The sequence below is a fragment of the Humulus lupulus genome, chromosome 7, assembly GCF_963169125.1.
Source record: "Humulus lupulus chromosome 7, drHumLupu1.1, whole genome shotgun sequence".
NCBI lineage: Eukaryota > Viridiplantae > Streptophyta > Magnoliopsida > Rosales > Cannabaceae > Humulus > Humulus lupulus.
In genome coordinates, this window is record NC_084799.1 from 70,385,697 (window position 1) to 70,413,683 (window position 27,987).

Below are 27,987 nucleotides of genomic sequence, written 5' to 3' on the forward strand. Positions count from 1 at the left end.
TTTCAAGAACTTCGCGGACTTTGTTGGGCTCGCCCCTTTCCAACTCAACACCAATTCGTACAGGGTTTTGTTCGCCCTGAGGTCGCTTTACCACGAGCTAAAGTGGGAAGGACCTTCACCAAAGGAAATCCTATATCTCTTTTGTTTGAAAAGCAATCCCTCCCGAGCTCGGGGAGGGGATGACTTCTACTACCTCTCGAGTTATCCCAAAGAGAAGAAAATCTTTGAGGATCTACCCAACCATCCCCCAGACTTCAAGAAGGCTTTCTTTTGGACAGATGGCTTGGCTCCTTCCAGACACTACTCGTTCAGGCGAATTCGTAAGTACCTAACAAATTTCTTCTTTTTGTGCTTGAGTTTTGTTTAAGCTCGCGCTTAGTCATAATATGTTTATTTTTCCAGCCAACTACCGTCGTCCCACTCCCACCAAGGAGATGAAAGAGCACAAGGAGGCTTTGCTCCAACTTCCCTACGGCAGGACGTCCCTCTCCTATCTCCTTCATGAAGACAAACTCCGAGCCTGTGGCCTCCTGGAGAAGGATTAGTCCACATTCGACTGGTCCAACAAAAAATATACCAAGTGGGAGTTTGTGCTTCTCCCAACTGGCAGCCTTCCTTCGAAGTGAAATGCTAAGGCGCTGATAAGTCCATTTTTGTGTAAAGTTTGTTTCTTATTATTTAGGGTTTTAGGTTAATAAGTAGTGTGTTTGAGGATGGTTAGAATTGTTTTGGTAATTTGTTTCATTTAAACTGAATTGTCATTTTTTGAGGATAATGTATATATTTTTAATGAGTTTTTGGTTTGATGATACTATTGTAGGGTTCTAATCATTGGAGTAAAGTTAAAGAAAAAAAAATAAAAAAAGAATGAAAGCATAATCAAGCAGAGAGCTCCCTGTTACAAGGAAAAATCCTTGCCGCTACGAGTAAAACAGAGAGTTTCTTGCCGCGGCAAAGGAAAATCCTTGCCGCAGCACGAGAACCCAGAAGTGCCATTCATCATTCTTTGCCGCGGCACGAGTTTAAATTTTGAATTCTTTTAGATTTTTATGATTATTTTAAGAGAGATATAAAAGGAGATTAGGGTGAGAATCGGGAAGAAGGGTTTTGATTACGGTTTAGAGAGACAAAAAGACTGAAAGGAGGCTGAAGAAAAGACTACAAGACTACATTACTTTTGTTCATCAATCTAGTTCTTTTCTTCCCTTTATCTCTTTAATTTTAATTATAATTATGTTTGTGATTATGATTACAATTATGGAGTAGATTCTTTTTAGGTTAAGGGTTAATTCAAAACCCAAGACATGAATTCTTGATTATTAATAATGAATATTGTTCTTCAATTTCTCTCAATATTAGATTGTTTCTATTTTTCCAATTGAATGTTATGAATCTTGTAATTTCTTGTTAGGTGGCCAACTAATTAAGGTTTTACATTGTTCAATTATCATCTTAGAATTACTACTCACCTAATAGTTTAGGATTCTAAGTGTGTGTGATAAATTGCAATTGATAGTTAAGTCAAAAGAATTGTTGATTGTGATGAAAAATAGAACCTAGGTTAAATGAATTATATGCTTCATTAATTTATTGTCTAGATTAAATTGTTTCCATAGAACTTAATGCTTTATCTAAGTTAAATAGATTGTATGCTTCATAGATTTATTGCTTAGATAAAAGAGTTAATTATTGAGCGCTTCGCCTTGATTACTTATAATAGGGAGACTGAGATAATTGACTGCTTCAGCATTATCTGCAAGGTTAATAGTTTAATTGAGAAATTGGAATAATATTTATTATTAGTGATTAGGAATGATTGTTGAGGGTGGAGATTAACCTTTAACTGCTTTTTAATATCGTAATCCAAATCTTTATTTTGCTTTCTAATTTATGTTATTTAATTTTGCATAAAAAATCAAAATCCCCTTTTAAGTTTTAGTGTTAATTCTTGAATAATAAAGTGAACGATAGTCCTCGTGGGTTCGACCTGTACTTGCTATTATACTGAAATAATTGAAAGTATTGAAAGAAAAATTATTGTTAAATTTGTGTGGTATACGACATCCATCAAATTTTTGGCGCCGTTGCCGGGGACTATTGTTATTCTCTTTATTATTCACATTTATTTATTTGTGACTAATTAGTTCTTACTGTGGAATTATCAGGTGTATATGTCTGGTGAAGACGATAGTCAAGAAAGGTTATCTCGGCTTAAACAATATCTTGAGTCATCGTCAGCTTCTCGGTCTTCAAGAATTATTACCGATAATCCGCTCTTTCAACGTCTTGCTTCGCAAGAAAATCCTGTTAAAGTGCCATTACCGTCTGACAACGAATCTGATTCTGACGATTCAGTTCGATCCTATAGAACAATGGCTCAGCAAAGGACATTGAAAGAGTTGGTAGCGCCAAATCTTGACCAACAACCACTATGCATCCAATATCCACCGTTGGATGTAAACTTTGAACTCAAGTCGGGCCTCATCCACTTATTTCCTTCTTTCCATGGGCTGCCTGGTGAGGATCCGAATAAACATTTGAAGGAGTTTCATATTGTCTGTTCTAGTATGAAACCCGCTGCAGTGACTGAGGAACATATTAAGCTGCGAGCCTTTCCTTTCTCCCTAAAGGATGCAGCTAAAGAGTGGTTGTACTATCTTCCACCTGGTACTGTTGAAACTTGGAATGGTATGAAGACTATGTTCCTAGAACGATACTTTCCGGCATCTAAAGTTGGAAGCATCAGGAAAGAGATCTGTGGTATAAGGCAGTATACAGGAGAGTCTTTGTATGAGTATTGGGAGAGATTTAAGAGGTTGTATGCTAGCTGCCCTCATCATCAGATAAGTGAACAGCTCCTCATTCAGTACTTTTATGAAGGATTACAATCACTGGATAGGAGTATGATTGATGCAGCCAGTGGGGGTGCACTAGTTGATAAGACTCCTGCTGCAGACAGGAGCTTGATTTCTAATATGGCTGCTAACTCACAACAGTTTGGCATTCGTCAAGATCTTGTTCCATCGCTCAAATCAGCTAATGAAGTGAGCACCTCTAATGCTAATCAGCTGGGTCAACAATTGGCTCAATTAACTGCAGTGGTACAACAACTAGCTTTGGGCCAACAGGTGCGGCCATGTGGAATCTGTCAAGTAGTGGGGCACCCTACTGATACGTGCCCCACTCTAGTGGAAGGAGAAACTGAGGGTGTTAATGCTGTAGGAAATTTCCCTGGTCAATTACGTCAGATGTATTATGAACCATTTTCACAAACTTATAATCCTGGCTGGCGTGATCATCCAAACCTTCGATATGGGAATCAACAACAAATAGCTCCACAACCAACAGCAGCAAGACCACCTGGTTTCATTACACAACAGAGGTCTTAGAATAATTATGTACCTAGACCATCACAACCACCGCAAGCTGCTCCACCACCAAGTGTCAAACCTTCTACTGAGGATTTAATCAATGCACTTGCTACAAATACTCTTCAATTTCAGCAAACCACCCAAGCTTCTATCAAAAGTTTGGAGAATCAGGTGGGACAATTAGCGGCATCATACAACCGGTTGGAGGCTCACCTGTCAAATAAATTTCCTTCACAACCTGAGATGAATCCCAAGGAGAATGCTAGTGCAGTAATTTTGCGAAGTGGGATGCAATATGATCCACCTAGTCCTCCAATGCCCAGTAAATTGTCATCCAAGCCACAAGTTGATTGCTTAGTTAATGAAGATGTTCCTCCAAAGCCAACCACCCCTACACAACTCAGCCCTAAGCCTACTTTTGTCATTCCACCTCCATTCCCAAGCAGGCTGAAAAAGACTAAAAAGGAAGAGGTTGACAAGGAGATTCTTGATACATTCCGAAAGGTAGAAGTGAATATTCCTCTTCTTGACGCTATTAAACAAGTGTCGCGTTATGCCAAGTTTTTGAAAGAGTTGTGCACTAATAAGCGTAAGTTGAGAGGTATTGAAAAAGTTAGTGTGGGGGAGAATGTTTCCGCAGTTCTTCAAAAGAAGCTTCCACCAAAGTGTAAGGATCCTGGTACTTTTACTATCCCTTGCACTATTGGTAATAAATGAATTGAGCGTTGTATGTTGGATTTGGGAGCCTCTATAAATGTCATGTCGTTTTCCATTTATGCTTCATTGAATCTTGGTCCACTAGAAGAAACAGGGGTGATTATTCAACTTGCTGATAGGTCGAATGCTTATCCCAGGGGTGTAATAGAAGATGTTTTAGTTCAAGTAAATGAATTGGTGTTTCCGGCTGATTTTTATGTTCTTGATATGGAAGATGAATATATTCCATGCTCCACTCCAATTTTTTTGGGGAGACCATTCATGAAGACTGCGAGAACTAAGATTGATGTGCATGACGGTACGTTGACCATGGAATTTGATGGGGAGACTATTCGATTTAATATTTTTGAGGCTATGAGATATCCAAGTGATGTGCATGCTGTTTACTCTCTTGATGTGTTGGATATTCTTTCTCAATGAGTTTTAGATTTGCATAATGAAGATTGTTTGGAGGTTGCGTTGAGAGAGCATCTTGTGTTGACCGATGAAGATTTGTCTCATGAGATCATGAATGTCATCACCACACTCAATAGTGGTTTTGACAAGACTTTTAAGAAGGTTGCATTTCTTAATTTTCCGATTTCTAATGAGAAATTGCAGCCATCAATTGTTCAAGCTCCTACACTTGAGTTGAAGCCACTTCCGGAGCATCTCAAATATGTTTACTTGGGGAAGAACGAGACACTTCCGGTTATAATTGCAAGAGATCTTAATCAAGTCCAAGAAGAAAAGTTAATGAGAGTACTTAATGAATATAAAACAGCCATTGGTTGGTCTATTGCTGATATTAAGGGGATTAGCCCTTCTATGTGCATGCACCGAATTTTACTTGAAGAAAGGTCTAAACCAACACGTGAGGCGCAACGGAGATTGAATCCACCTATGATGGAGGTTGTGAAAAAGGAAATACTGAAGCTCCTTAGTGTGGGTATTATTTACCCAATTTCAGACAGTCAATGGGTGAGTCCTGTTCAGGTAGTGCCAAAGAAGTCTGGAATCACAGTGGTAAAGAATGATGAAAATGAGCTGGTACCAAAAAGAATGCAAACCGGGTGGTGAGTTTGTATAGATTACCGGAAGTTGAATGCGGCAACCCGTAAAGATCACTTTCCATTACCGTTCATTGATCAAATGCTTGAGAGGTTAGCGGGTCATCCTTATTATTGTTTTCTTGTCGGTTATTCGGGATATAATCAGATTGTTATAGCTCCTGAAGATCAAGAGAAGACAACCTTCACATGCCCTTTTGGAACATTCGCTTTTCGACGTATGCCGTTTGGGTTATGTAATGCTCCTGCCACATTTCAGCGATGTATGATGAGCATTTTTTCAGAATATATTGAAAACATCATTGAGGTTTTTATGGATGATTTTAGTGTTTATGGAGACTCATTTGATCGCTGTCTTCATAATCTCACTTTGGTACTTCAGTGGTGTATTGAAACTAACCTTGTGCTTAATTGGGAAAAATGTCATTTTATGGTAAACCAAGGTATAGTTTTGGGTCATGTGTTTTCAGTCAAGGGAATAGAGGTCGATAAGGCAAAGATTGATTTGATTCGTTCTCTACCATCTCCGACTAGTGTGAAAGAAGTGCGATCATTCCTTGGGCATGCAGGGTTTTATCGGAGATTTATTAAGGATTTCTCTAAAATTTCCACACCACTATGCAACCTTCTCCAAAAAGATGTAAAGTTTGAGTTTAATGAGAAGTGTTTAGTGGCTTTCAACTCATTAAAAGAGTCTCTGACTACAGCTCCTATAATTCAGCCACCGAATTGGGAGCTACCATTTGAACTCATGTGTGATGCAAGTGACTATGCCGTGGGCGCTGTTCTTGGGCAGCGAGTTGACAAGCTTCCTCATGTTATATATTATGCTTCTCGCACTCTTAATGATGCTCAATTTAATTATTCCACCACTGAAAAAGAGCTTTTGGCGGTCATTTTTGCATTGGAAAAGTTTCGGTCATACTTGATTGGAACTAAAGTGATTGTTTATACCGACCATGCTGCTCTTCGCTATCTATTGGCAAAGAAAGAAGCCAAGCCTCGGTTGATCCGGTGGATTTTACTTCTTCAAGAGTTTGATTTGGAGATAAAAGATAAAAAAGGTTCTGAGAATAGGGTGGCAAATCACTTGAGTCGTCTTATTCGTGATGAAGATAATTTGCTCATAGAAGAAAAATTTCCGGATGAGCAACTCCTCGCCATGCAAGAAGTTATTCCTTGGTATGCCGACATTGTAAACTACCTTGCTTCAAAGGAGTTACCAAGTGATCTCACACAAGCACAACGGAACAAGATCAAACATGATGCTCGCCACTACATATGGGATGAACCTTATCTTTGGAAGCATTGTACTGATCAAATCATTCGAAGGTGTGTACCGGAATCTGAATTTCGTTCCATCCTTGCTTTTTGTCATGCTTATGCTTGTGGTGGACATTTTGGACCTAAGAGGACAACTCGTAAGATATTTGACAGCGGTTTCTATTGGCCCACAATTTTCAAAGATGCTTATGCTTATTGTAAGGCATGTGATTGTTGTCAACGAGTTGGTAACATAACGGCCAAGGATCAAATGCCTCAAACTCCTATTTTAATTCTTGAGATCTTTGATGTTTGGGGTATGGATTTCATGGGACCGTTCCCATCCTCTTTTGGCTATGAATATATTTTATTGGCGGTAGAGTACGTGTCTAAATGGGTGGAAGCAATTGCAACTAGAACGGATAATTAAAAAACAGTAGTGGATTTCATTCGCTCCAACATTTTTGTGCGTTTTGGTACACCTAAGGCTATACTTAGTGATCGAGGCACTCATTTTTGTAACAAGAGTATAGAAGCATTGTTTCGACGCTATAGTGTAACTCACAAGGTGACAGTTGCTTATCATCCACAAGCCAACGGGCAAGCAGAGGTTTCTAATCGTGAAATCAAATTGATTCTTGAGAAAACTGTAAATCCAAACCGGAAAGATTGGAGTACAAGGCTTGATGATGCCTTGTGGGCGTATCGAACGACATATAAAACACCTATCGGTATGTCACCTTATCAGTTGGTGTATGGGAAGCCATGCCATCTACCGGTGGAGCTAGAGCATAAGGCGTGGTGGGCTGTAAAGAAGTGTAACATGGACATGGTTGCTGTAGGACAACAAGGAATGCTTCAATTGCATGAGTTAGAAGAAATACGCAATGAAGCATATGAGAGTTCAAGAATTTACAAGGAGAAAACCAAAGCTTTTCATGACAAACATATTCTTCAGAAGAGCTTTGTGGAAGGTCAGAAAGTTCTCATGTATCATTCTCGCCTTAAACTCTTTCCTGGGAAGTTGAAGTCTCGCTGGTTAGGTCCGTTCATTGTTACCAAGGTTTTTCCTCATGGAGCGGTCGAAGTTGTAAGTCCAAGTACCGGGAAGTCATTCAAGGTGAATGGTCAGAGATTAAAGCCATATTATGAATCGATGGAGGAAGAACAAGCTGCGGTGATTCACCTCATTGATCCGGTATATGTTGATGAATGAAGCATTAAGTCGAGCTAGCGACGATAAACTTAGCTACTTTGTAAATTAGTTTATTTTCATTGTTTAAATTGAACATTATGTTTTTATTTTTTTTATTTTATTTTATTTTATTTTTATTTTTGTTTTTGTTGAGGTAATTTTAGTTTAATTTCTGTACTTAGAATCGTGAAAATCGTGAAAAAAAAAGCAAAAAAAGGAAGAAAAAGCCCTGCCGCGGCAAACATCCCAACAGCCAAAGCCGAGAGCCTCCTGCCGCGGCAAAGAAAAATCCCTACTGCGGCACGTTCCAAAACCCCAATACCCGAGAGGCCTTTGCCGCGGCAAAGAAAAACTCATGCCGCAGCATGTGAAGAAAGCCCCCAACTCCGAGACCCTTCTGCCGCGGCCAATAAAAGTTCCAGCCGCAGTACGTGCCCTAATCGCACGTGTGCCGCGGCACATAAAAAGTCCTGTCGCGGCACGAAGCCCAGAAATAGCCTAAATAAGCCATTTTCTTCCCCTTTTCTCAACATTCACTCTCCCTCTTGCCTTCTTACCAATACCAATCGATTTTCCCATCCCCATTCTCCATTTTCATTCCTCTTCTCTCAATCCCTAGAAACAACAACCACATTCCTAAATCCCTCATCTTCCTCATCAATCTTGCCCATACCCATCCTCCACCATACCCATTCCTAACTCTTCCTTAAAAAAAAAAAATTAAAAAAATCACCCAACCATTTGCCACCCACACCCTCCACTTACCAATTCATGCTCATTTGGAAGTTTTTGCAAGGGATCAAAGCGTAATCAAGCACACTTTCACAATTTTTTTGATTGGATTCATCAATTCAAGGTATTATTCTCACTTTGCAATCTTTGCTTGAGACTTATTATCATTCAAACCAATCTTAGAGTGGACGGGATTTGTCGGGTCTATCTCCTTCATATTGAATTTCTGTGGTGAATGTGCTTGTCTATTGAGTGTATCTGTATATTGGGGGTAATAGTTCAAGCCACAAGCCTTTGATCTCTTTGTTCTACATTCTGCACTCTACGTGTTTGATAAAATGTCACATTAAGTTGACTATCCAGAATTGAGAGTGTAGAATATTCTACTTTGTGTTGTGACCTTAGTTACTTCTCATAACCACTTTGAAGGAGTGTCTCATCAATTATTGCCATTGATACAATGGCTATCAAGAGATCACGCACTGAACATGCTGACCCTTCTACCACTGCTAAGGTGAAATATGATGCCAGGAAATTCATCTCTAAAGAATCATTTGAGAGTTACAAGGACGCCATCGACAAGAAAAAGGCATGGGTGGCCGAAAGAGGTTTTGATCTGGACATGCATCATCCTTATCCGAGGTTGATGAGTATTATTGAGCTGAGGGGTTGGCAACGACTATGTGCCCAACCAGAGCTAGCGGTTGTTTCTATTGTTCGTGATTTCTATGCCAATGCCATCAACCGCAGTAATTTACAGGTAACGGTTAGGGGTGTTCCTGTCACCTATTCAGCCTTCGCTATTAACCACTATTATGGCCTGCCAGACATTCCGAATGATGAGTTTAATGCCTCTGAGTCAAACATGGATCCAAATGCTATTATCCAAGCTATTGGCATTAGAGGGGCTAGGTGGAGGACGTCCGAGCATGACACCGCTCATAAACTAGAGTCCAAATATATGGACTATGAACTTAAGGCTTGGCACCGTTTTGTTGGGGCAAAATTGTTCCCCACAAAACATTTTGGAACAGTTGACTTGGCTTGTGGGAAGTTGCTGTACGCCATAGTAACTAACAAGTCCATAGATGTTGGCAAGATCATTCATGCATCAATCCTGAAGAGTATGTCCAGTACACAAAATGGGTTCTATCATCCTTCATTAATCACAAACCTATGCAAGAAATCCGGTGTACGATGGAATGATAATGAGGAGGTAATAAACCCAATACATATCATTGACAGGAATACTATTCAACGGTTTGACAAACCCACAGCCACATCTTCTGAGCGACCTGCATCCTTTTCACATGCACCTGTTCAGCCTCACACTGGCCGTAACAGGACACTTACTGATCGGGTTGCCACTATGGAGACTGAACTCTATCATGCTCGCCTTGACATTCGAGCATATCATGAGGAGATGATGGCCCACAATCAAAGAATAATGGAGTTTGCTAGCTACCAGGACTTGTGCTTCAGGATGCAGCAAACCAATTTAGGGGTGGATATGTCTGGGTATCCACCGGCCCTAATGTGGTTGCCACCTTATCCTCCATCTGTTCTAGTGCCGCCTAGCCATACCAATGACTATGATGATGACGATGGAGCAGGTGCCACAGAAGAGTTTCAATACACTGATGCGGACGACACCTATAGTCGAAATTGATGAGGGAGTTTTTCTTATTTTTTTTTTCTTTCATTTTTATTTCCTCTTTTCTTTTCTTTTCATTTTATTTCTTTTCTTTTCTTGTTTCAATTTGTACTTATCACCATTGAGGACAATGTTTAATTTAAGTGTGGGGGATGGGTAACAAATTGTTTGTTTTGTCTGTCTAATTGTCTGTGTTTGTTTATAAATGTTTGTTTTGTTGATGTTGGTCTTGTGTCTTGTGCCGGTCTTATTGAATGCAATGGTCGATGATGAGTATATGAATGATACTAAACTTGAATGCTAGATGATGATGGAAAGAGTGTGATTCGTGTGCTTGACTCTTGTTTTGATGACTACTTGAATTTGTGCTTTAAATCTTAACGATTTATTACAGTTAGATTTGCTACTTACTTGTTTTGGAAATAATTTGTGCATGTCGAAAAAAAAAAAACTAGATATATACAAATTTAGTCCCCACCACTCTAGAACACATTGGTTGATTGCTTGAGGCGAAATCATAAGTGCACAGAATTAGGAAAATGATAAAGGCAATTTTCTTTGGATCGTTTGAGCCGTTCAAGCCTACCATGATAATAATGTATCCTTAGTTTCCCATTTTTGAGCCTTATTGACCATATTTTTTGTTGTTGAAAACTCATTACTTAACCCTAAATTGCTTTATTTTTCTTTATCTATGTTGATAACCCATTGCACCATGGCTTAGTTAGTTAATTTTCTACTATGGGGTGAGAGGTTATATGTAAAAAAAAAAAAAGAAGAAGAAAAAGAAGAAGAAAGAGAATTGTAGTAAGAGTTTCTGTACATGATGTGGTGATAAGTGTAAAGATCTCCTATTTATCCCCGAGAAATATGTTAAAAGAAAAAGAGAAAAAGAAAGAAAAATTTCTTGCATAAAAATAAGTGTGGGGGAAAATAGAGAGATCAATAATGTATGAAAAGTATGTGGGAATTGTTAAGGAAGATCCAAAGTAGAAATAAAAAAAAAAAGTATATATTGGGTATGCTATGGTGCAATATGAGCCTAAATGTACCCTTCTCATCTACCCTGGACCTTAGCCATACATTATAAGCTTATAAAGACCTTTTGATTCTTGATTCTGTGTGTTTATATTAGTGGAGAGTAATTAGTTAATGTCTATGGAGTGACTGTTACTTATATATATACACTTTTTCTGATGAGGGGCTAGTTTGCCATTATGAAAAAAAAAAGAACATTAATAAAACGACATGTATGGATTAGTCTTGATTCAAGTAAGCTGGTAAATATGATTGTTATAACTCGTGATTTAAGATGAATTTCAAGTAGTTCATCAACTTAGGAGTTGAAAATCTGATGATTATGAAATTCAAAGTTATTATAGCATAATATTTTAGTGTGATTCTCTGAGACAATCGTCGTATTCAATGAGACCGTCTTTTGTGTTAAATTTCAATTTTGTTTAGAGTTTAGTTGTTTGCTAAGGGACTAGCAAAGTTTAAGTGTGGGGGAATTTGATAAGTCCATTTTTGTGTAAATTTTGTTTCTTATTCTTTAGGGTTTTAGGTTAATAAGTAGTGTGTTTGAGGATGGTTAGAATTGTTTTGGTAATTTGTTTCATTTAAACTGAATTGTCATTTTTTGAGGATAATGTATATATTTTTAATGAGTTTTTGGTTTGATGATACTATTGTAGGGTTCTAATCATTGGAGTAAAGTTAAAGAAAAAAAAAATCGAAAAAGAATGAAAGCATAATCAAGCAGAGAGCTCGCTGTTACAAGGAAAAATCCTTGCCGCTACGAGTAAAACAGAGAGTTTCTTACCGCGGCAAAGGAAAATCCTTGCCGCGGCACGAGAACCCAGAAGTGCCATTCGTCATTCTTTGCCGCGGCACGAGTTTAAATTTTGAATTCTTTTAGATTTTTATGATTATTTTAAGAGAGATATAAAAGGAGATTAGGGTGAGAATCGGGAAGAAGGGTTTTGATTACGGTTTAGAGAGACAAAAAGACTGAAAGGAGGCTGAAGAAAAGACTACAAGACTACATTACTTTTGTTCATCAATCTAGTTCTTTTCTTCCCTTTATCTCTTTAATTTTAATTATAATTATGTTTGTGATTATGATTACAATTATGGAGTAGATTCTTTTTAGGTTAAGGGTTAATTCAAAACCCAAGACATGAATTCTTGATTATTAATAATGAATATTGTTCTTCAATTTCTCTCAATATTAGATTGTTTCTAATTTTCCAATTGAATGTTATGAATCTTGTAATTTCTTGTTAGGTGGCCAACTAATTAAGGTTTTACATTGTTCAATTATCATCTTAGAGTTACTACTCACCTAATAGTTTAGGATTCTAAGTGTGTGTGATAAATTGCAATTGATAGTTAAGTCAAAAGAATTGTTGATTGTGATGAAAAATAGAACCTAGGTTAAATGAATTATATGCTTCATTAATTTATTGCCTAGATTAACTTGTTTCCATAGAACTTAATGCTTTATCTAAGTTAAATAGATTGTATGCTTCATAGATTTATTGCTTAGATAAAAGAGTTAATTATTGAGCGCTTCGCCTTGATTACTTATAATAGGGAGACTGGGATAATTGACTGCTTTAGCATTATCTGCGGGGTTAATAGTTTAATTGAGAAATTGGAATAATATTTATTATTAGTGATTAGGAATGATTGTTGAGGGTGGAGATTAACCTTTAACTGCTTTTTAATATCGTAATCCAAATCTTTATTTTGCTTTCTAATTTATGTTATTTAATTTTTCATAAAAAATCAAAATCCCCTTTTAAGTTTTAGTGTTAATTCTTGAATAATAAAGTGAACGATAGTCCTCGTGGGTTCGACTTGTACTTGCTATTATACTGAAATAATTGAAAGTATTGAAAGAAAAATTATTGTTAAATTTGTGTGGTATACGACAGCCATCAGGCGCCATCCCCAGTTCAACGTCGCAGGAGCCCGCAATCGGGGAACGAGGCCAATGATGAAGCCTCGAGCTCGAGCTCGAGTGACAGAGGTATGGCCATCCTTAGCTCAGATTTGTGGTCTCCCTCACTACTTAAGCATAAGACCGACAGATTAGTGTTGTGTAAGGATGATAGGGACCATTTTTATGTATGGTATTGGGTAGATGAGAGGGTTCATAGGTTCGATAGTTGGCTCAGGAAGTATGAAACTATGTATAGTCTGAACGAGGTATGGACGTAATAGCCGTTCAATACGGGACAAACGAATATAGAGACCTTTCGAGGTTGACTTCAACTTATAGGGAAGGTACTCCCCCCGCATCCTCTGAAGATGGGGGAATTACGTGGTCGCTGAGCACGAGCTCGGGGGAGAGTTCCAGTTAGGTTTCTCTCTACTTGTCTTTTTATTCTTTGCCTGTCTGCATCATGCTAACTTTTATGTCTTGGAATATCTCATAATGAGGTGTAACTGTGCAGGTGATATGGATTCTGACCTCGACACTGTGCTCGCTAGTGGTGAGGGAGCCCAGAAGAGTAAGTGCCCGAGGGGCTCGCGGAAGTCTGAACGACCTGCCAATGTCCTCAAGAGGACTGAGAAGACACCTCCTCCACCAGCTCCAGCTGTTACGAGCCCAACTATGGATCTGACTCCTCAGGTCGAAGCATCCACTACAGTCGAGCTCCAACCTCCTCCGATCATGGTTCATTCAACTCTCAGCCTGCCTCTGAAAAAACCCTCAGCTTCCACAACACGCATGTTGTCGGTTTCTACTCATGTCGATGAGTATGTAATCGAAAATGTTGCCGGACCCCATGGGGCTACACTTGGCTCGGACATTCTGTCTCGAGTAAGCCAGAGCTTTAGTGGCTTTGACGCACCTCATTGGCAGTTTTTGAACAATGCTCAAGACTGCAATGCACTTTATGAGAAGAGTATCGAGCTCACTGCTGCGGTAACTTCCCTTATCTTGTTATTAATTGTACTTGTACTTAGTTCATGTTCTAATTTGATTTCTTTGTGTGTCAGACTCTTGCTATCTTTGCTCAGCTTAATTATAAGTTGAATAATGAGGTCCATTCAAGCAAGTCTTATGCCCAGGAGTCGAAGGATCTCCAACTCAAGCTTAGTGACGAGCTCAAGGCCACAAAGGAAAAGAGGGAGGCTGAAGCTGAACAACTAAAGGCCAAGATAGCTGGAGCTCGAGAAGGTGAATGCCCAGCTCGCGGAGCTTGAGAAGATTAATGCCAAGCTTGAGGAGGATAAGGCAGCCACCTTCGAGATTATGGAGGGCGAAAAGGCTCGTCTCCTTGCAGAGTTTAAGGAGAAGAAGGATCGGGCGATCGACCTGGACATGTATAGGATCTGGGCCAGTAATGTTGATCTCGATACCAGCTTCTTAGGCTCTTTCGAGGCAGAACTCGTGGCCAAGTGGAAAACTCAGCTCGAAGAGGAAGAGGCTGCTCGGGAGGAGGCAGAGAGAGCCAAGGAGGATGCCGAGAAGGCTAAGGAGGATGCTCCTCCCTCCCAAGTCTCTACTTGGGGCTGCGTCCCTTCAAATTTTTTTGTACTAGTTTTTATACTTTGTTTTTTATGCCCTTGGGGCCAAGACAATTTATAGCTCGTTTAAGAGCTATTTTTTCTTTTGTTTATGATATTCGCGTTTGACTTTGCTTTAATATTTTTGCTTTTTACTTCTTAAGTCGAAATATTTCAAGCAATTCATATTAAGTGTCCTTATGTCTGTTTATTCATACAAACATGTGGTGGATTTTAAGCTCAAGCTTCGATGCATTCATGCATAGTTTACTCGACGTATCCGTGTTCGATCTCGTTATTTGTCAAGGTCAAAAGTTACTTTTACCATGCACCTGAAGGTACTTATATGGTGTATAACATAGGTGGTTTAGTTATATCTTGTTTTTTTAGTCACTTTTCCTCGTCCTTGGTAACTCCCCAAGGTTATGAGGTCGAAACTATCTTTTTGCAGGATATTCCAGCCTCGATCTCGACTTAGCTTGAAGTAGGTTATGTTCCAACTTACTGTCGATTAGTTTTAGCTGGTTTGTTCTAAACCTATTCAGGTTGTGTTTGGTTTGTAATCCATACACTTATATTCTTGATCTAGTTATATCTAGATCGCGTATTTGGTTATATCCAATTTATCTTGGCTCGCGTATTTGGTTACATCCAAACACTTAATTTTCAATAATTTGGTAGTCCAAACTATCTTAGCTCGCGTATTTGGTTGTGTCCAAACACTTGTTATGCTTTTAATAATTTGGTTATGTCCAAACCATCTTAGCTCGCGTATTTGGTTATATCCAAACACATATTTTTTAATAATTTGGTTATGTCCAAACTATCTTAGCTCGCGTATTTGGTTATATCAAAACAATTTTATTTTTTATATATGCTATTTTATTTTTTCAAGTCAACGGTATATATATATACCACTAATGCCCCCTTAATATCCTATGAGTTTGACCATAGGTTATTAAATCAAGAGATTTTGCAAAAAATACAACATAATCAAATGAAAACGAGGTTTATTTGAAATTGAATAATTTATTAACATAGAAAAGATAAACAAACATGGTTATAGGTGTCATTGTTCCTATACTATTGATAGTAAGGTCGCAAATGTTCGCTATTCCATGCTCGTGGCACCAAATTCCCATTCAATCTTGCCAACTTGCAGACGCCAGGTCAGATAACTGATTCGATCTGATAAGGTCCTTTCCAATTAGGCCCGAGCACGCCAGCAGCTGGATCCCGTGTTGCCAAGAACACACGCCTAAGCACCAAATCTCCCACCCCGATTTTTTTATCTCGAACCCTTTTATTGAAATACCGGGTAGCTCGCTGTTGGTATGCATCATTTTTTAGCTGTGCCTCGTCCCTTCTTTCTTCAATCAAGTCCAGACTTACTTCGAGCTGGGATTGGTTCGAGGCTTGATCATAAGCGTGGGTTCGAATGGTGGATATTTTGACCTCAATTGGCAGCATAGCCTCGCATCCATATGCTAGAGAAAAAGGGGTATGTCCCATTGAAGTACGGACTGTGGTCCGATATGCCCACAAAACTTGGGGCAATTCTTCAGGACATTTCCTTTTAGCGTCTTCCAACTTTTTCTTTAGAGAACTCTTCAGGGTTTTGTTTACAGCCTCGACCTGGCCATTCGCTTGGGGATGGGCCACGGAGGAGAAACTTTTTATTATCCCATTTTTCTCACAAAAGTTGGTAAACAAGTCGCTATCGAATTGAGTACCGTTATCGGACACTATCTTCCTCGGCATCCCATATCGGCAGATGATATTTTTGACCATGAAGTCCAAGACTTTTTTTGAGATAATTGTCACCAGAGGCTCAGCCTCGGTCCACTTTGTAAAGTAATCTACTGCGACTACTGCGTATTTGACTCTGCCTTTGCCAGTTGGCAATGAGCTTATGAGGTCGATTCCCCAGATCGTGAATGGTCATGAGGAGGTCATCATAGTTAGCTCGGAAGGTGGAGCTCAAGGGATTGTGGAAAATCGTTGACACTCGCATTTCTTGACGTAATCAAACGAATTTGCTTTGATGGTAGGCCAAAAGTATCCTTGGCGTATGATTTTCTTGGATAAGCTATGCCCCCCAGTGTGGTCTCCACAGAATCCTTCGTGAATTTCTTCTATGATCTTCTTAGCCTCGGGTGGAGTCACACATCGGAGTAATGGCATAGAGTATCCTCTTCTATATAGCCTTCCATCCACAACGGTGTACTTGGGGATCTGATACATCAATTTTCGAGCCTTGGTCCGTTCTTCTAGGAGAATGCCGGTTTCAAGGTACCTAATTATCGGGGTCATCCAGGTTGGCTCGGAGTTTATCATGCATACATCTTCCTGTTCAGGCTCGGTTATACTGAGTGTTGATAGATGTTCGATTAGCACGAAATTCAGTTCGTCGACCTTGGTGGACGTGGTGAGCCTGGCTAAGGCGTCTGCATTCGAATTTTTCTCTCGGGGAACCTGTTCTATCGTGTAAAATTCGAAATGCTCGAGTGCTGCCTTTGCTTTTTCTAAATATGCAGCCATTCTTATCCCGCAAGCCTGGTATTCCCCTAAGATTTGGTTGACCACCAACTGGGAGTCACTGTAGCAATGTATCGCCTTAGCCTTGAGTTCCTTGGCTATTCAAAGTTCTGCCAGTAGAGCTTCGTATTCAGCCTCGTTATTTGACGCTGCAAAGTCAAATCTCAAAGCGGAGTGAAATCGACTTCTTGCTGGGGTGATCAGTATTATTCCTGCCCCGACCCATTTTCATTGGAAGACCCATCAACATAAAGTTTCCATAACTCGCGGGCTGGGGTTATAACTTCATCGTTAGTCACTCTAGTGCATTCCACTATGAAGTCTGCCAGGGCCTGTCCTCTTATGGTTGTCCTCGGATGGTAGGTGATCTCAAATTGTCCGAGTTCAACGACCCATTTTAGTAATCGGCTCGAGGCTTCTGGCTTGGACAAGACTTGTCTTAGTGGTTGATTGGTCAGCACATGAATGGGGTGCGCCTGGAAATAGGGTCGGAGCTTTCGAGATGAGTGAATTAGGCTGAGAGCCAACTTCTCCATTAAGGGGTATCTCGATTCTGCCCCCAGTAACCTTTGGCTGACATAGTATATAGGCTTCTACACCTTCTGTTCTTCTCGGACGAGCACGGTGCTGATGGCGTGCTCGGTCATAGCAAGATATAGGTACAAAACTTCCCCCGTGATGGGTTTTGACAAGATGGGAGGCTCCGCGAGGTGCTTCTTGAGCTCCTGAAAAGCTAACTCACATTCTTCTGTCCACTCAAATTTTTTGCCTCCCCTCAAAAGGTTGAAAAATGGAAGACAACGGTCTGTAGATTTTGAGATAAACCTACTTAGTGCCGCCATCCGCCGAGTCAAACTTTGGACATCCTTATGCTTTTGAGGTGAGGGCATATCAAATAAAGCCTGGATCTTGTCTGGATTAGCTTCTATTCCCCGGGCGTTTACAATGAAGCCTAGGAACTTTCCTGACGATACTCCAAAAGAGCACTTATGGGGGTTGAGCTTCATGTCATACCTCCGTAACACGGCAAAGCACTCTTCAAGGTCGTCCACATGGTTACTGTTATGTGTAGATTTAACTAACATATCATCAACATAAATTTCCATGTTATTACCTATTTTCTCGGAGAACATCATGTTTACGAGCCGTTGGTAAGTGGCTCCAGCATTCTTTAGTCCGAACGGCATGATATTGTAGCAATACAGTCCTTTGTCTATCACAAAACTCGTATGCTCTTGGTCTGGGGCATGCATGGCGATCTGGTTATATCCTGAATAAGCGTCCATGAATGACATAAGTCCATGCCCAGCTGTGGCATCTACGAGCTGGTTGATTCAAGGTAGGGGAAGTAGTCCTTAGGACAAGCCTTATTGAGGTCTGAGTAATCAATACAGGTCTTCCATGTCTCATTAGGTTTTGGGACTAGCATCGGGTTGGCGACCCAATCAGGGTAGAAGGCATCTCGTATGAATCGGTTTGCCTTCAACCTGTCGACCTCTTCCTTTAGGGCCTTCTTCATGTCGTCATCCAGGAGTCTTCGCTTTTGCTGCTTCGGAGGAAAGCTTTTGTCAATATTTAGAGCGTGGCTTACCACATTCATATTTATCCCTTCCATATCCGAATGTGACCATGCAAAACATCCTGGTTCTTTTTCAAAAAGCAAATTAATTGCTATTTCGTTTCTTCTGGAAGGTTTTTCCCTACCTTCACTGTCTTCGGGGGTTCTACTTCTTCGAGCTTGACCTCTTCGAGCTCTTCTAATGGCTCGAGGTCAGCTCTTTCCTATATTCTCGGATCAATTTCTTCGTCTATCTCGAAGATTGTTCCGTCCTTATTCTGAATTATGACAAGTGTTTGTGCACTTGTATGTTTCTTTCCTCTAATGGAAATGCTATAGCATTCCCTCCCTGCGAGCTGGTCTCCTTTCAGTGTCCCAATGCCACTAGAAGTCGGAAACTTGATGGCCAAGTGCCTTACAGACGAAACTGCCCCTAGCCTTACTAGGGCGGGTCTCCCGAGCAGCACGTTGTAGGCCGATGGTAGATCCACTACAATGAATTCCATCATCTTGGTTGTCGAGACCGGGTAGTCTCCCAAGGTTACAGGGAGTTCGATGGATCCCATACAAGCAATCTCTTCTCCTAAAAAGCCGTATAATGTCGTTGCACAGGCCTTTAGGTCACGAAGCGTGAGTCCCATCTTTTCTAAGGTGGCCTTATAGAGGATATTCACTGAGCTCCCGTTATCAACCAGGACTCGGTGAACCCTCTTATTCGCGAGCTGAAGGGTGATGACCAGCGGGTCGTTGTGAGGAAACTGCACATGAGATGCGTCGTCCTCAGTAAAAGTTATAGGTTGAGATTCAACCCTCTGGTGCTTCGGAGCTATGGGCTCGGGTTCTTAAGGGGACCCGTCACCAGTTTTCAACTCATTCACGTATTGTTTTTTAGCGTTCCTGCCCGATCCTGCGAAATAAGGCCCCCAGAGATGGTTACAACATCTTCTCTATCAATCGGAGGGGGTCGCTCGTCCTCCCTTGCTCGGGAGTTATTGTTTTGGTCAGGCGGTGGTGCAGCTACCCTCTGACTGGTAGAAGCCTGATTGGGATTTTGGTTTCTTACATATTGCCTAAAATATCCTCTCAAGATCAGGCCTTCAATCTCGTCTTTTAGTTGCCTGCATTCATCGGTTGTATGTCCGATATCTCTATGGAATCTGCAGTATTTACTAGAGTCTCTCTTTGCTTTCTGGTTCCTCATGGGGTCCGGACACCTGAAAGGGACCTGGTTTTCATTAGCCAGGTATATATTCTCCCGAGACTCATTCAACTTGGTATACACGTTTGTTGTTGTAGTTACGAGCTTAGAGGCCATATTCAACGCTGACCTCGCCTCTTCTACATTAACAAACCTCTGAGCTCGTCGATTGAACTCGGTTAAGGACCTCACGGGTTTCCTCTGCATATCTTCCCAGAGAGGACTTCTAGGCATTACCCCGGCTCGGACATCCATTAAATGGTCGCTGTCATCTATGTCACGAGCTCGGGTGACTTCCAAATTGAACCTTGTAAGGTAACTTTTCAATGTTTCATTCGGCTGCTGTCGGACATTGGTCAAGGCATCCGCCTCGAGCCTTATTCCAATCATGGCTTTGAATTGCTTCTTGAAATCTCTAGATAATTGATCCCAAGAAACAATTGAATGCCTCCTATATTTTTCAAACCAGTTTTTTGCTGGTCTTGTGAGCGAGGCTGGAAACAACATGCATCTGAGCTCGTAGCCCACATTACTTGCTCTCATAATTGTATTGAACGTACTCAAGTGACTGTATGGATCAGAATTCCCATCAAATGGTGGGACATGAGGAATTCGGAATTCAAAATCCTTGAGGAAACGGGGTGTTGGAAATATGGGGGGCGAAGGGCTCGAGTTCCTCGTTGAACTCTTCGTCCCGATCCCGACCTTGTTCATTTTGTAAGAGCCTGAACACTCTTTCCAGTTGTTCGATCCTTTCTTGGACTGGGTCCACGGGGGGTCTGACTTGAAACTGGTTATCGTTGATCACAATTCCAGCTTCGCGCCTCCGCATAGGATTCTTGCATCCATTGAGGTGATCCCTCAGATCTGGGTTCGAGGGGTTATCATTACCCCGATTCTGGTTCAGGTGTTCCCGTAAATCTGGGTGATCCCTTCGATTCCCAGTATTTTTGCATCCCTGGTCATACATACTGACTGATCTAGTATCTCCAGAGCCTTCACTGATATGGCTCATCGCGCGGTTGTTTCGAGATGGGTTCCTTTTTGGTTGTCTCGTCTCAATAGTGTGAGACCGAAACATTTGGCTTCTCGTGGGTTGGGTACCTCTATGCTCCCTAGCAGTTTCCCCATTCCCATGTTGTCGCCCAGCTCGCCTTTCCCTATCACCCTGAGCCGGTTACGTGTTCTTCCGAGTTGGTGAGGGATACCTTATCGGTGATGGTGGATGCCTTATAGGTGATGGTGGCTTCCATCCATTACGGGGCCTAGAAGGCCTCGAGTTCGCCTGTGCTGGTTCAAGAACGTTCTACGTGTTACCAGGATTTTGGGTCCGAGACTCCGTGGGGGCTCGGTTATTCCCAATCTCAGTCGGTACCTTAGCAGTTGAGTTGGCAGGAGCTCCAACCCGGGTACTTCTCTGGGGCCTTGAGGGAGCAGGTTGTTCTGCAGGGGGTGGAGGTTGCTCCATTCTTCGCGTGGTAGCATTTTTGCGAGGTCTCCCACGAGGCCTGCGTGGTGGAACATGAACGTCTCGTGGAGGTGGAGCTTGGGCCTCAGGCGGAGGCGGAGGCAGGGGCTGAGTCGCCTGCGTCTCGGCAGCCAATCTGGCCAGCTCCTCGTTATGTTTCTTGGCCTCCGCCAACTGCTTTCGCAGCTGACAGTTTTCAAACTCCGCAATAGGGACATATCGCTCAGGGTTGTAGTACATGTCCTTGTCGTCCCTGGGGGTTGGTGGTGCAGGTGGTCCTCTCGAGTCAGAGGACCCACTCCTCTCATCTGGGTCTGAATTCATCATTGGCTGCTTCCCAGGGCGCCGGGGGTTGTCAGCTTCCTCTAAGATTTCCTCCTCAGGAACATTGGGATCATTCGCGACCATAGTTGATTCATGGAGGCTTCTTCTACTGAATAGACTCACGTACGTACTGCTTAATGCTCTCAATGAAAGCACCAAATTGTTGACGCCGTTTTTCATCAACTTAAATCGTAGAGCAATTAAACAACGTAAACTATGAAGTGAATGAATAATGAAGAAAGACAAGAGGGTTTTACGTGGTTCAGCAGTTAATTCTGCCTAGTCCACGAGTCTGTGTTATTAAGACTTAGAGATTTCTGGAAATTCTTCAGAGATGAATTACCCAGAGCTTTCTCTCCAGCCAAAAGAAATTGATCATTTACAAGTGGTCAATCCTCCTCTATTTATAAGGGAGGTTACAGAGTTCATTCCCACATATTTCGGGAAGATATTCTGTATATCAATTTACATAATGACATTAAATGTAATATCTCCTATATACATGGAAATGTCCCATAAGAATCGGGAACTGATAACAGACTAAATGATATCCCTTAAATATTGGGATTATACAACAATAAATATGTTTATATGTAACGGGCTATCCCAGGTGACTCATCGGGTCTTCGAGATCAGCAATCGGTCTTGTGGCTGTCAAGACTTATGGTATTGCTACGAGCTTGCCATCCTACTTCAGGACATGCTTGGAGTAGATAGACACTGTTCAAGCTATCACACTCGAGCTTGCACTTCCCAAGCTCGGACTGTTTAATCCGAAGACAATCGATAATTGATGTATCCTAACGTCGTGCTATTTCGAACTTCAAAAAGTATCCCGAGGTTACACATCTTCGAGGTCGTTGTTTTACTTCAGATATTTTACAGCTGGACCATACAATGTTTTCATACATTTCGAGCTCACACTTGACGAGCCCAGTTGTCGAGGTCATAACCTCTGGTCTCGAAATTTGGGTGTAACAATATGATAATAAAATAAATTAATAATTTTTTAAATAAAACTAAACAAACCTGCATTGCAATTGCCTATACCTAGTATATATAATAAGACAAGGAAAACTATGACAATAGACCAAAAATATTTTAAATAAATTTAGAATACATGCATAAAACCTTAAAAAAAAACACAGAAATTCCAACTAAGCATATATCACGTGCAAAGGAAATATCTATAGTGATTAACAAAAAAGGTTCACTTTTTTGGCCTATGATGAAATTATAGGAATTAAACTCAAAATAAATGCCTTAATTTGCAAGAGAGCATATGAATGAAAGGAATCCATCGTGAGGATTATGAGCATAAGAGGCAAAGATTAGCACATGAAGAGAAGACTACTAGTGTAACGCCCTACTACTCAGGGATCGTTACACTGTGTATTTTAAATAGTGCTCAACTCGCTAAACAAGTCATTTGGTCATAACCGTGTAACTGAACGTGATTAATGGTTTAGGGTTAAAAAATTTGGTCAAAGATACAAACATTTACTGTATACATGGGATCCCAAAATACATTTAAAATGTTAATTACCATAAAAAGTTACAACCTGCCGACCTAAGCGACAAAATAGGGTTTGATCCTAGTTCCTCTTTAAACCCTCGGCCATGAAGGTCGAACAGCCGCATATGTACACATCGTCACCTAAGCTCTCCAACTCAAAGATGGTTCAACTTTACTTTCCCTTTACCTGCACCATATAGTACCCGTGAGCCAAGGCTCAACAAGAAAATTTAAACATGCTCATAAGCAATTAATTACATATTTCCAAATCATAATAAGCATGCCTAGCAGTAATAACCCTACTCATGCATGCATACCATTCATATAAATGACTACAATGTCATATGGGGCCAATTTCCCTAGATAAATGATCAATGCATCATACCAGGGTCCAATGCCCAAAATACATGATTATGGAATCATACTAGGGCCCAGTGCCCAAACATTTGATTAATAAATCATACTGGCTCAACGCCCTAGGATAAGAGACTAATAAGTCACCCCGGGGCCCTTTGCCCTGTCCTCTGTATAACCAACCTTGGAGCTGACCCAGCGTACCTGGCGCTTTAGTTTTCTCCGGCCAATAGGTCGGTCAAGCGTATGATGCGCTCCTGGTTAGACTAAACCATATCAACCAGCGCTCATCGCGTTATTGCCATCCTTAACTAATAAGTCAACGCTTTACGACCAGCACTCAGCGTGCTAATGTCGTCCTTGACTAATAATTCAATGCCTTATGACCAGCACTCAACGTGCTAGGGTCGTCCTTGACTAATAAGTTAATGCTTTACGACCAGCACTCAACGTGCCAAGGTCGTCCTTGACTAATAAGTCAATGCTTCACGACCTGCACTCAATGTCCTAAGGTCGTCCTTGCTCATAAGTCAAGTCTGGGGCCTAGCCCTAGCCTAGGATATGGGACTAATAAGCCACCCCGGGGCCCATTGCCCTATCCTCTGTATAACCAGCCTTGGAGCTGGCCCAGCATACCTGACGCTTTAGTTTTCTCACAACCAATAGGTCGGTTAAGCGTATGATGCGCTCATGGTTAAGCATAACCATAACGACCAGCGCTCAGCGCGCTATTGCCGCCATTGACTCATAAGTCAATGCTTTACGACCAGCGCTCAGCGCTATTGCCGTCTTTGACTGATAAGTCAAGCCTTTCTCAATAAGATAATGCAAACATGCATATATCATATGTCAAATATCCAGATACAAAGCATTCAACATGCTTAATCAATAATCACAAGCATAATCATAATCATGTACATACTCAGGCATTCATGCTCTATTCATGTTCCTGTTCAGCAACTCAGGCCAAACCATAATCACATGTATCACATACTGGGTGCAGTTTTCTTTGGTCCAAGTACAGGTTACCAATGAACGACCCTCGAGCACGATCCCGTTTCTGAGCCCCTAGCGATAACATAATCACAACCATGATATAGAATCATGTCAATAACGAGTAAATACAGGCTTCCAGACCGAGTCCTAGCCTCCGGGACGTCGAATCCTACTAAATCGCGTAGTAGGATTGATCCCGAGCCCTTAGGTTTGAGTTCCCGCACTCAAAACCTCCCCAAGCCCAAAAATCCCTTAAGCGTCGTGGCCCCCAAACATTTGAGTCGCAGCCCGTTCAAGTCAGAGGCCCGAGCCTCTTCTTTGCCTGCACCAGTGTCGCGGCGCTAATAGCCCTTTGGCATCTGCTTCTCCTTCGATCGATTTGAGCCGCGACTCGACATGAAAACCCAGATTTCCTTTGTTTTTCCCTTGCCAAATCCCTCCATAAACCTATCCAACACATAGCCAAATCCCATAAATAAAGTTCCCAAACAACTTAGCAGCCCAAAACCATCAAAACTCAAGTTATAATTCAATCAAAAACTCATCAAAACACAAAAATCCAATCAAACTTAAGAAACTCGAAACTCAGAACTTAAAGCTTGGATTGCCTTTGATTAAGTCGTTTCCCAGCTAAATCCTCTGGCTATCAAGCTTCTAATCTTCCCTAGAATTGTTATGACTCTAACCTTGCTTGAATCCGAGTACTAAAACTCGAGTTTCCTTCGAAAATACTCACGAACACCAAATAAGAGAACAAGAGAGAGAGAGAGAGAACTGTACGTTCTTTTCTATCTGACAGGTTACTTCGAGCTTAAGTAACCTCAGGTAAAACCCAAGGCTTAGGGCACCCAAAACATCCCCTGGGGCCAAACAGTCAAAATTCCCAAAGTCCTCTCCTGATCTTACTAACTCCAAATATATCATCAAATATTTATTCCAATTACCCAATAACCTGGTGATGTACTAAATACCCATATACCCCTTGACTGTGAGTCAAGTCTAGGTCTCGTTGTGACTTCCCACTAGCTTGCTCCCTAGGATCGTCTCGTACTGGGTAACCCAAATATATCTACATAATAATGTGGTCTCAGACATATATGCCAAATATACTCATAACATGCCAAATTACGAAAAGTGTCATTTTAATCAGAAATGAGCTAACATGCATATTTAATACACCTAAACATGCATATCAAGTCATATTATAATATAACTCACATAATCATATAATGATACATATATATCACATAATCACATAATTTCCATAATTTTCCATCCCGACTCCCTAATCAAGGCCTTAAGCCTTATTAGGTAATTTGAGACGTTACAACTAGAGATACATGACAAGCTAAAAAAAAAATACAGGGACAAGAAGTTGGTGAAAAAAAGTTAAATCATTTGAGAAAGAAAAAAGGGGCTATGATGTTTTAGAAATTATTTTTTAATTGCTATTAATTTATGTTTTAATTTGGGTCTTTAGATTAAGTTTCATCGGAAGGTGTAAAATTAGTGTTGTAAAAATTAATGTAAAAATCTGTGTATGAACCCCAAATAAAGATTATTATTACCCAGTAATTTATATAAAAATCATGAGCACAGTGAGCAATGTAATGCCTAGCTATGTTTAGCATGAGGAAAAAGATTAAGGTAATAAATGTATACATGGCATAGAAATAGTTTTTTTTAGTACTCTTCTTAAATTGAAAATTGTGTATGATATGTTTCTTCTATATATTATATTGATTCTCCTTACCAGTTACCACTATGAAGAGAAAAAAGTTACGAGGTGAACCCCACTTAACATTTTTTTTTCACTTGCTTTTTTCCTTATAAACTAATAAATATATATTTTAAATGTGAGGTTGATTTTTATCAGTAACTTAAAGAGAATGTCTTTCACACGTTGGCAAGTAACATTTTAAGTGCTAGTTTCTCAAGTTATATCAAGTCTCGTATGCTGTCCAACACCTACTATATATAAGGCTTCGATGAACTGAAACTGGGTCCACACTTTCTTTAAACTCAATTTCTTATCTTGTTTATACACCATACATATATACATCCCGCAACATCTTGCATGTGTTTTCTTTTTTACTTTTTATCCAAAATCTCAATTCATTCCCTGATATGGCCTCCTAAGTCTGTGGTAAAACTCAGAAACCAAAATCAACAAACATGGCATCCACGACCAACTTCAAGTGTGGAACACCCCTCTATGCTCATCTCCACGGGATCCCAAACCAGAAAAACTGCTTCTCCGATGCAAGAAAGGTGATGTGGCAGGGAGAATCGGCGGCAGCGGCGGTAACCAGGGGAGTGAGATGGCAAAAGGGTAATAAAGAAGCTAAGAGAAATGGGGTGGTGAGGTGCATAGGACTAGGGGACTTCATTGGAGGAGACTTGGTGAAACCTGATTTGGGGCGTTGGCTCTCAGACGTGGAAGAGCACAAGGCCCTGGCTATTTACCCTCCTCATGAAGGAGGCTATGAGGGACGATACCTTAATCGACTCATTTACAATGGCTACTATTTCCTTGACATCTCAGCTCGAGGCCTAGGTGACCCGGAGACCACACTCACCAAGATTCACCCTGTTTGCCCAGTGAGTTTAATTTGTTTGAATAAAAAATTGCTATAAATATAACAAAAATATCATTTCACTTGATTTCTTAGTCATCTACTCTCTTGTTTCGTAGGCTCATCTAGGGAAACAACCTATAGCAAGGTGGTATTTCCCGCCAGAGGTTGATTACAGACTCGACGCATTGCCTCCAGATGCCAAAGGACTGGTGGTGTGGATTATTGAAGCCAAGGTAAAAGGACATGTTGTATTCGAAGGGTATTTGATTGTAGCAAAAATATGACCTTAATCAAGTTAGAAGAAGGCTCCCTTGTTCATGTTCTCATCATCCACAGGTTTTGTCAAAGGCAGAACTGCAGTTTCTCGCATTGCTTCCAACGCTCCGTCCAAAAGTTAGGGTCATTGCAGAATGTGGAAACTGGTAGGTGGTCCAAATCACATCTGCTCTGGTTTTGAGCAAGTTTGTGATTCAAAAGTTAAAATATGACCAAGTACTGTAATTTCTGCTTTGATATGTTGCAGGCGGAAGTTCATGTGGAAGCCGCTCAAAGAAATCGCAGGACTAACTGAAAGTGAGGACTGAGATGGAACAAGAACAATAAGCAAGACCGCATACCTTCACTCCGTTTAATGCCTCTGCTGAGCTGACCCTTCCAGGCTGAAGGCCTCTAAGCTGTATTGCCGAGGGATTATGCAAATCTAAAGAAACTGGGATGGAAATTTGGCATTCACAATTGTATATGCATACACACGATAGTTCTCATCCTAAAATTTCAAGTGATTGCTTTTTCACCTCATCAATAACATGACCATTTAACAGTAAATATGTTAATCCTGCTTTGCATGCAATTGATATCTCAAAATTGAGAAAGGGGAAGCTCAATTAGAATATGTCAACTTTCATAAAATATGCATCCTCTTGTCCCCGAGAACCAATTGAAATCAGTCATAGA

At 40.7% G+C, this 27,987-nt stretch overlaps 1 protein-coding gene and 1 non-coding gene across 2 annotated transcripts; one reads left to right on the plus strand and one right to left on the minus strand.

Moving 5' to 3' along the window:
* Positions 1–2,738: 2,738 nt before the first annotated feature.
* On the minus strand, positions 2,739–2,845 carry LOC133793213 (small nucleolar RNA R71). Its single transcript, XR_009874668.1, has one exon. It is a non-coding gene; the product is annotated as a small nucleolar RNA R71 (small nucleolar RNA).
* A 23,645-nt stretch (positions 2,846–26,490) lies between these two features.
* LOC133788266 (NAD(P)H-quinone oxidoreductase subunit N, chloroplastic) lies at positions 26,491–27,858 on the plus strand. The gene is made up of 4 exons (XM_062225681.1): positions 26,491–27,055; positions 27,150–27,266; positions 27,370–27,455; positions 27,557–27,858. Exons 1-4 carry the CDS (start codon positions 26,630–26,632, stop codon positions 27,615–27,617), a joined length of 690 nt encoding a protein of 229 aa, XP_062081665.1. The 5' UTR covers positions 26,491–26,629; the 3' UTR covers positions 27,618–27,858.
* Positions 27,859–27,987: the final 129 nt, after the last annotated feature.